Source organism: Xiphias gladius, chromosome 22 (assembly GCF_016859285.1).
Source record: "Xiphias gladius isolate SHS-SW01 ecotype Sanya breed wild chromosome 22, ASM1685928v1, whole genome shotgun sequence".
Lineage (NCBI taxonomy): Eukaryota > Metazoa > Chordata > Actinopteri > Istiophoriformes > Xiphiidae > Xiphias > Xiphias gladius.
The window spans coordinates 6,973,600-6,983,599 of NC_053421.1; the positions used below are offsets into that span (position 1 = coordinate 6,973,600).

General features: G+C 41.5%; 2 protein-coding genes across 4 annotated transcripts in view; one reads left to right on the forward strand and one right to left on the reverse strand.

Annotated features, from left to right (window-relative positions):
* LOC120783947 overlaps positions 1–3,556 on the forward strand; it is a 14,183-nt gene extending 10,627 nt beyond the window's left edge. Inside the window, exon 5 of the mRNA XM_040117354.1 lies at positions 3,453–3,556. Within this exon, the coding sequence (XP_039973288.1) occupies positions 3,453–3,556 (104 nt within the window). The remainder of the gene's footprint in view (positions 1–3,452) is intronic.
* usp45 (ubiquitin specific peptidase 45) overlaps positions 3,165–10,000 on the reverse strand; it is a 37,277-nt gene continuing 30,441 nt past the window's right edge. Inside the window, exons 15-19 of one of the 3 annotated variants that reach the window (XM_040118942.1) lie at positions 9,899–9,996; positions 9,632–9,718; positions 9,204–9,348; positions 5,160–7,695; positions 3,165–3,530 (exon numbers count right to left, since the gene is read on the reverse strand). In XM_040118942.1, coding sequence (XP_039974876.1) covers positions 7,565–7,695; positions 9,204–9,348; positions 9,632–9,718; positions 9,899–9,996 — 461 coding nt within the window. In that variant the 3' untranslated portion in view covers positions 3,165–3,530; positions 5,160–7,564. The remainder of the gene's footprint in view (positions 3,531–5,159; positions 7,696–9,203; positions 9,349–9,631; positions 9,719–9,898; positions 9,997–10,000) is intronic. The other 2 variants (XM_040118944.1, XM_040118941.1) reach the window with 2 other exon arrangements.

Consider the following 10,000-nt stretch of genomic DNA (forward strand, 5'->3'; position numbering starts at 1 on the left):
TATGAATAAATGTCCACATCTGACAGTGTCCTCAGTCATATTCTTCATTTGACCTCGGCTATACACTGTATCATGGAGGCTCTGTCTCACACTCTCAGACACAAACAAATCTCTCGCCCGTCAGAGGAATCCAAAAAACCATTCCTTGATTAAAAGTTTAGATATTTAGCTTTTAAGACTGTCTCCACACGCAGGACATCTTCTTAACATTGGCTCCTCTCTACATCTCAGAACTGACACTGATCCACAATCAAAACAGAGCACAAAAGTCCATTTTTGCGTGGTTTTTGTTTAACGGGGGCGCACTAACACAGACATCTCCACAAGTACAAATCACCTGTCACGTGTGTTGAGTTTTAGCTCTTTTACTTTGCTCCACAATAATCTGCATCTGTCACAGAATAAAAGAGTTGTCCAAATACAATTTTGAACACGTTTCTAAGACTGTTTCCTTTGAGTTTATTAAACACTTGTAGTCCTCACACAGCAGCAGGATCGACACGCGCGTCTACATATTGAGAGAGGTGCGGCGCGGGTTTTACGCACGGGGCACCGCGCTGGTCATTTCGTTAATGACTTAAATCTCATGACACTGCACCAGGATCAGTCAGAAACTAACGGTCACTGACTTTCCAGAAACTTCCATATCAGACACATATGCTGTTACAGGAAGATTCCAGGTTTCATATTGTAAACATCTGGAACACAGCAGCCATCCTCAGGGTGAGTCAGTGGGCTGGATGAGTCCAGCTCCATCCGAGCTGTCGGGACATTGTGATTATAATTAAAAGTCCAATCAGATTTTCTCCTGGAGAAACAAAATGTTTCATGTTTTTTCTGTCTGGTCAAATTTCTGGTTGAAGGCCGATTTTCAGTTTTGCTGCTTAAATTCAAAGTCTCGTGGTGTCTCACATTGCTGTGCGCATGGAGGCGAGGCGTCAATACTCACCACACTGAACGCAGCCTCTCTTATCACTCACGTCAAATCCACACATCTGGCAACAGTAATAAGGAAAGCGCCTGTTTTTTCATCATTAGCGGTTCAGTGCAATAGCTGCGGTTAGATCCATCATTAGCCTTCGTGCACACAGGAGTTTCAGTGTTTCCGCAAACATAGAGTTAACTCCGCTGATGGTCTGAAATTTTGTATTGCGATTTTTACCTTTGCTCTGGGTCGTTTATCACGTCTGAGTTTCACTGCGCTAAACTTTTGATGCAAAGAGTCAAAGTGACTGACACCGAAACACAACGAGCTGAATTCAAAATTCTAAATCACCTCGTATTAGTGCAGGTTTCAGCGTTTATGAATAGGCGTAGCTACAGGTCACTGAATCAATGCAACATGTGTTTGCAAATGATTCTCCCTGTTTTAACATCACTACACTCGTAAGCAGCAGAGCTACATAAGTAATTCATCACCATTGCTACTCTATGATCTGTGTGAGGAAGAGGGAAAGCACGGAGAACAAAATGTCGTTTAGGTGGTTAGGCTGAATTATTCTTCTCATGGGAAAAAAACAAAATCCCTTTCAGCCATTTCAGAGGAGGAAGTAAATATCCATATCGCCTCATCTTCATATTACACACCCATATATGAGCGGGCTCTGCAGATCTGCTGGCACATGGGCTCTTATAAGTCTCAGGTAGGACCCACTTTAGTTTTAATGTCCACACCAAGATAAGATAAAAGCTAAAGTTTCCCAAACTGTTTATTGTACTTAAACTTAAAGACATGTGGTCTCTTGTATGTTGTGTAGATTGCACTGGTGGCTGAACTTCTGAGGCTTCAGCAGAAAAACCAGCTCCCATCTGAGGTGACTGCTGAAGACATGACTGAGCTGCTGGTGGAGGAGAGCAAAACCACACTGAGAGTGCAGTGAGTTACTGAGACACGCACACACACGCAGACGCGCACACACTCAAAGACTCAGACCAGCACTACACCTGACATGAACTCTGCTCATGTCACACCAATCTGCGTGTAACGAGAGAGAGAGGAACAGTAAAGATGAGGTTTGTGTTTTCTTTCTGTTTGAAGGCTCTGGGAGTTTGAACTGGAGGACTTTGAAGAGGACGAGGCCAGACCTCTTCTCAAGCTGGTAAGACCACAATCCTGAGAAGACTTCACAGTAGTTTGGAGTGAACATGACACTTGATTTATTCTGTAAATGTATCCAATCTGCTCATCGTATCTCGTTCCTTGTTTCAGATGTGGGAAGTGAACACCAGCATGAAGATGAGGGACGTTGAGTTTGAAGCTAGAAGGCTGCTCAACTCACCAGAGACCATCCCTCCTCAGTTTCAGTGAGTTGTATTTGACACACATTTATTATCAGTTACACTGCAGTAGCTGCAATGTCTCTGTGTTGTTATGAAGTGGTTTTAAAACAAACTTTGAATGACTGTAACCTACAGACATCCCAAGATCATCAGCACGGCTCAGAAGTACGCCAGGAGCCTGACAGAGCAGCAGCAGCAGCAGCAGGAGGCCCCCAGCTCCAAACTGCTGGGGCCAAGGGAGGTTGTGATGGAAGTGGTTCCAAAAGTCCTGCAAGGCTTTTGGTTGCCTCCTCCGAACACCTCCTTCAACATGCCCTCCCAGCAGCTCGGTAAAATGGCGGTTGGAGTCACAAAAGCAGTTGAGGACCGGGTCTCGGCTGCTCTGTCCTCCATGCTACTTCAGGTCACCTTCTCTCGCTCCATCAGGGACAACGTGGTCCTGTCTATCCAGGAAAAGGTTAGACAGGGTTACACTCAAGACGTCCTGGTGAAGATGCTGAACTGCTTCGCAGCAGAGGTGCTGAACACCATCAGCTATGTCGCAACGGGAGAAATCTCTGCGCTTTTTCAGCCTCACAGTTACATTAAACTGTCTCCAAACCTGAATGCCAGAGAGGCCTGCACCCAGCCAGCAGACGTGGTGGATGGTGCAGAAGACAAACCCAGCCCTGCTGAAGGTGTGAATAAGGAGCCTGGTCTGGAGGAAGACAGTGAACCAAACAGAGAAACAGACTCTGCTGTCATTACTCCTCCACCAACTCCTCTGACCAGCACTGCCGAACTCCTGGACAACACCGCCGTCCAGAATGGCTTGAACCACAAGCTGGATGAAGAAGGCGAAAAGCCCATATAACCACTCCCTCTGACCCCTGCTGCTGAGACTCCAGTCACTGCTTCGGTCCTGGATGCTGTGAATATGAGTGAGGAACCCACCGGAGAACCAGACTGCGCCTTTGTTACCTCTCCACCTCCTCCTCTGACCTCCGCTGATGAGTCTTGTGTCATCTCTGCAGTACAGGATGAGCTGATCCTCACGCAGCAGCCAGTCAGGGTGTAGGAATCTTTCAAGACCACAACAGGTAGGAAATATTATTCAGCTCCATTCCCAGTGTTTAACTGTTAATTCTGCTGCGATGTGTTAAGGCACTGACTGTCCTCCTTTGGTGTTTCAGAGGTTAAAAAGACAGAGATGAGTGGATTCAGCCGCTTCTTCACTTGGCTGCAAAAAAACGTCTACTGCTGCTTCCTGCCTGAAGACAACGCAGAGACAGAATGAAATTCCATGTGTGAAAAAATAATTTTAGCGCTGCATTGCAGTCTATATTTATAAATTTGTTTCATGTATTGTTGATTAATAAAACTGAACTTTAAGACATGCTATGGCAATTCAGTGTTGCATGATATGATTTGTAAAATACTGCATAATTTGTATAGGCTTAGTGTCTGTGGGTGTATTTCATGAGGACTTTTCATTATGGTTACATAAAACATCAGAACAGAAATTAATTCAGAAATAAACAAATCTTTTCAATACAGACAAACAGGACAGTGGGAGATAGTAGGACTGACCTGTTAGCAGCTGCTGATGCAAATGGCATTAACAATTTTTAAATTTCTTAGAGGACTTCATAATGCATTGTTTTTTTGAGATTGGTGTTAATATTGACAGATAAAACCGTGTGACCAGATACCAGAGAATTCACTGATTTTACACGAAGTACAGGCAGGGGCAGGTCCCAGATCGAGCTTGCAACCAGGTGGATGTGACTCTTTGGGCTCAAGTACATGCCAAACTTTGGAAGTGCATCAAAGCCAAGTATGTAAACAGGGCCAGATTTTGCCACTAGGCAAAAATGAGCTGTGGAGCGCCCTCCAGACCTGCTCCATTTCCCATCTTAGTTTGGTTATAAATTAATTAACAGAAATGCATTTAAGAATATGCACTAGGTGTAATATCAGTAGTGGAGAGTAACTAAATACTTCTACTCCTCCAGCTTCTACTTTTTAACTTTGCAGATTCAGATTCAAAATATCTCTAGATTAGACGATAAAATATGAGGCTCTGTTGTCTATTTATCCAGCGATATAAAGTAGTTAAAATTGGCTGCACTTAGACCAACTACAACATTAAAATATTGTGTACACAGTAATGCCTCAGCAATAATAATCCAATATTATAAATGGAGAAATACTGCCAGCTGGCAAGTACTTTTACTTTTGAAAAAGTCATCTGAAGTACATTTTGCTGCCAATGATTTTGGACTTTTACTGCGGTAAAATTTTGAACGCACGATTTCTAGCCAGCCTGAAGAGTGTGATTTACGCAAAAGACAGTGGAAAAACATAGAGCCTCTTATTAGCCTGCAACTGCAGTGTTAGGTTGGATTGTCTGGTGTGCAGTTGCTCTGTAGCTCTTACTGGGTGTCACCATTTTCCAAAAACATGTTGTTAGAAAGGGTTATTTGCGGGTGTTGTTCATTCCTCTGTCATGTGCTACGTTGGTGTTACATTGTATTGTTGATGTGTATGCACTGTGAAGAGCAGAGCCTAAGGCATGTGCAGTCTACGTGTGTAGATGTTTGCATGAGAAAATGTGTTTACATTTGGTTGGGTGTCAGGCTAGGTGAGACTGACAGTGACAGTGGCGCACATGGAGAGAGCATAAAGATTTAACCTCGACTGCTGGTAGATGAGCATTCCAGCACCACCTAATCAGTTTCTTACAACTGTCTCACACAGGGGGAGTGTGCTTTTCATTAACTGAGATTAAATCACATCTAATGCTTCAACAGCCCCGCCCCCCACCCACCCACATTTTAAAAATAGACAAATACATTTCAGAAAGGATTTCATCTTTTTGTTGGTGGCGGCTTGACAACCTGCTTTAATGCTCCAGCAGCATGACTTGGATGTCACGGCGTGTGGAAGAAAGAGGACATGTAAGGCGATGTTTTTGGACGCTGCCCTTTTCCTGATTCCACACCCACCTCCTCTTCACCAGCTCGCGACATGTTCTGAAGCAGCGCTGCTCTGCACCCGTCAGGGTTGATCACCGGCAAAGACAGGTTGAATATGGCACCCTGGAATCTGCAGTGACAGCCATGAGCAATGGTGGACAACATCTCGCTTAGAGCAAAAACAGGATGACATAAATTCCAAGGCAAAAAACACAAAATCCATTGTGATCCATCATCTACTAGTGCTACTGCACAAGAGAGGCTAAAACATAAAGATAAACAAGTCCTGTCAAATATTCGGTTCATAAATTAGATTTATTTTGATATAGTATGTAGTTATACTCATTCCAAGTGTTTATTATTTCAAAACTGAAATTAAATGTGATTTTCTGAAAACAAAAATCTGTCTTGAGGAAAAACCCTGCACGCATGAAGCACCATGAGTTTGTATTGTTATTAGTATGTACAATTACATAAACTCCTTATTATTTCTGCTTACAGTAAGTAATACTGTACATAAATATGCCACACGTCACTCTTTGCATTTAATGCTGCATGTCTTTCTTCTCACCATGCACAGGTTTTTTTAAACCTGAAGCATAGGCACTGAATTTGTCCTTGTTTAGAAAGGAAACAATAAACTAGACTCTAATGCATATGTTTAACCCTTTCCTTTCTACTGTTTTGGCAAATGTCCAACAAGCAAGAAAAAGGTTTAAAATATTTTCATAGAAAAAGATGAACAGTTTATCTGACAGAGACATTTCAAGAATAGGCAATACATTCATTAGAACATTAACCCATGCACATAACAGCAAAGATGTTTTTCTACTACGGCTTGAAGCCGTCAAGGTTTTCTTCAAAAATATTTTTATTATTTGCTCAACCTTATTGATAGCATTAGGGAATAAAAAAGTCAGTTTTGCAGTACTGACTCTTTGTCAAGCATCTTAATGGGTTTGTGTGTGCGCCTACAGAGTTACAGTAGAGCTGAAAGACAATAAAAGGCAAACAAGGTGCTTTGCTGTTGGGCTGATAAACATCCAGTTCATTTGTTTGTGCAACGACACTCGGGAACCAAACTGATGACCTTGAGAGAACAAATGTTAAAGAAAGTCTGTATGAAGTAAACTCCTTGAGTGTTTGGTTTTGATTTTCTGCTCTGACATGCAGCTGCAAAACTCGTCTTTGGCAAATGTTACTGACTGATAGTCTTACATGTATACATTCTGATGTAAAAAAAGAACAATCCATTTAAAGTAGGTTATAAAATAACTGTTGTGCTACTCTTCAAAGGTGCTGTGTGCAACTATTTCAATCAGCTGCTCAATTTAAACTACTGGAAGATATGATAACTTAGTTTTTATTATTATCATAAATAAACAGGGCCAAGGCTGAGGCAATTAATAGCCTCTATACAAAACCATCGGTAGCGCTTGAGTTTCTCAAATGTATGACCATATTTCCCATAAACTCTGTCATGACTGATATTGCTACCTGTCCTTATGCTCAGTCATGATGTCTTAAGTGAAAAGGACAAACATGTCTGAATTCATTGTTCTGCTACCGTTTCTTACCATCTATCATCTGCCATTACCAGAAACACTCAAGCACATTCCTCACCAAATCTGAGCAGACAATGTAAAATCTGTTGTGCAGAGCACTGACAGAGGAGCTAATCTTCTTTCTGATGGTCCTGAGTTTTTACGTTAATTATACCAACTACACCAATTTAATCAGGCATTCGTAAACTGATTTGAAAATGATACATGCAGCACCTTAAAACTACATTCTCCTGTCTCTTACTCACTCACACACTCACTCATACATGTGTGTATGTGCACACACATGTACATACAAACGCTATTGACATCAACTAGTCAGTGCTGAGCACAGTTTAGCATGCAATAACTCTGCTTATTTCCTGTTAGTTACTGTAGCAAACTCCTTCATGCAGTTTATATCTCAGGCACATGATCGTGATAAGAGATAGATGATAAATTTAGAACAGCTCAGGTTCAATAACACTCTTTTCGCCTGACTACTTTTGAAACAGTGGGATTTTTATAATAGAAACATGAATGAAAATCGGGACTATATCAAAGCAGAAAATAATAACTTCAATATCTGATGTTAATCTTTTATATACCTAAGATACTTAAAAGTGGCCATTCTTCTCATGTAAGAAAAGTGAGTGTACAGTGAAGTCTTTCCCTTTTTCTTCCCTCCACCCACTCACAGATACAGTAGGAGGATTTGTACAGGCTGTACCAAAAACAATACAAAGCAAAACTCATTTTTAGGGAAAACTACTTTCACTGGTTACATTACAGCATTTCCTCGTAGAAGAGCAGATATGCCTGAGAGTTGAGTACCCTTGACTCTGGTACCGTCTGAACAGTGGTATCGCTGATGTACACCCACTGGCCCTGGGAGCTGCTGCTGGCCTCTCTCGCACCTAAGAAACATACAAAGTGTCAATATCATGGGGCACAAGGCTTCAATTGAGAAGTGTGTTCCCTATTTGGTTTGGCTTGTCGCGGGGTGATGATGTTGGAAATAGGTAAATATGGAAATAAAGAAAAAACAATAACGAAGCATTGTTTTACACTCATCCACTGGCAGCTGGCTTCTCTTATTTTTCAAGGCAGGCAAAAGCCCATTGAGAGTATACAATGTTGTTCAAGGTACAGACATTTGGGAGAGCTATCATAGCATGGCTCCTCAACAACAAAGATACAACAAATCATGCTATCCCAAGAGAAAGATGGACCTAGCCAAACCTTACCAATGTTCTGCCTATGTGTGAGTGTGTGTATGCAGCTTAGGGGGACTGGCTGTGAGCGTGGAAGCAGCAGGAACAGGAAGAAGTGTCCACTTAAATCTTAAATCTCGAAGATAAGATTCTGTAATACTATATAAGAGACACTGTGTAATAAATAAGCAAACTTTAGTTTTCCAGTCTTACGAGGCCTGATGTGGGAAGCGAGGAGGGAAGGAGACTTTCTTTTATGTAGCACACATTTTCCCCAAGACGAGGTTGTAACATCATTCTGTAGAGAAGTATGTTTGTCTGCTTGATTTACAAGTGTCTCTGTATATCCATCAGCCACTGTGGACCAGATTTGACTCCCAACATGTTGCTACAAAACGCAAACATGGCCATCAGTGTAGGGAGCAAAATGTGACATCCTGTCCATAAAGTAGTTTAGCCTTTGTAAAATTTCCAGACACTGAATATCTTACTAGCCATTTAGACAATTCACTAAGTAGCTGACCATGAAAAAACAGGCTCATGCACATTTTTGTCACATTTCATTGCCAAATGAGTTAAATTTATACTGAGTACTTTGCCTAAGATACTGCTGAGTATATAAATTGGCCATCCTGGCTCATCGCCAGTTTATTAAATTTAGAACATTGCATTTTGTTAACTTAATATTTTTAAGCAAAGTATCTAAACGGCAATGTTGAGGTGAACTGGGGTGAGGAAATTTTAAACAGAATGAACACAAACGACAGAAGATAGAGCTGTGATAATGTTACAGTAGGTAGATACTGTACCACATGATTGATTGACTATAGTCTGTCAGCAGTCGTTATAACATGTTTGAACACTCTGTCATCACCAACTAACGGCTTCAGTTAAATTATGTCAAGTCTTACATTAGCTTGCTAGTAACAAGGACAACCGCTTCTTTGAGTTTTCCAGCTAGCTTTCAGCACTTTTCTGTAAATCTGGACACTCTGCTTGAAAAGAGAAAAAGAAAAAGAGAAAAAAACATGGCTCTATAGAAAACAAAGACCCCTATTCATTGTGCCCTTTATAGAGAACAACTTCAAGCTGACAAGAAGTGAGGCCTTTGCAGCACAAATGCTGCCCGCTTTCATGAACTGCTCACAAATACACAGACGCAGAAAACAGAGAAAAGGTCTTAAAAGAGCTCAAGAAAGCTGAACCCTGACCTGACAAGTTCCTGTGTTGCGGTTCTGTTTTCCTCTGGGGAGAGCGCACTTTCACATATGCAGTGTAGTGCCCCCCCCGCATTGAGCCACTATGTTCCACAATCCCATAGAGACTGTAGAGGACACACTCACCAGCTGCCAGGTTCTAGAAGAAGTGAGAAAAAAGATTAGTAATAATGCGAAACAGAGCTAAAAAAGTAAAGATACAGAGAAAGAAATCTCCAGGAACAGTTCCAACCAAGGACATTCATTATAGACTGAACTAATGAAGCAAGGAATAAAAGAATCCTTCAGCACTGTAAAAGTGAATTAGTAGTAAATGTAGGAGAGAGTTTAAAAACGACTTAATCATAGGTTTGTCGTAGAGTGGTTTCATTCACTTTCAAGTAAACAGAATATTTTTTGATTTTGGATTAGTTGCTTAATACCTTGCAGGATGCTGAACAGAATGGAGCCAGATCCAAGATCAGTGGAAAGTCAACATGGCGGTTCACCTTTCGTAGGTTCATCCCTGCCTTAAGATACAAAAACCGAAACGCAATGCACCGACATTTGGGCCTGTAGACTTAATCACAACCTTCAATATATCTGTTTAGGATATGTCAAAAAACTGAGAACTGCATCAGATATAACAGCATTTGATTATCTGTTTGCTAAAATGGAGAGTGATGAAAAGGTTGTGTGTGGCTGCTAACCTGGTGGAAGCGTTTCAGATGCAATGTGATGACTGGAGGTAGTGAGGATATCAGCATTTGCTTCCTGGCGCTGGTGTAAATCTTCTCCACCTTCTTATCTAT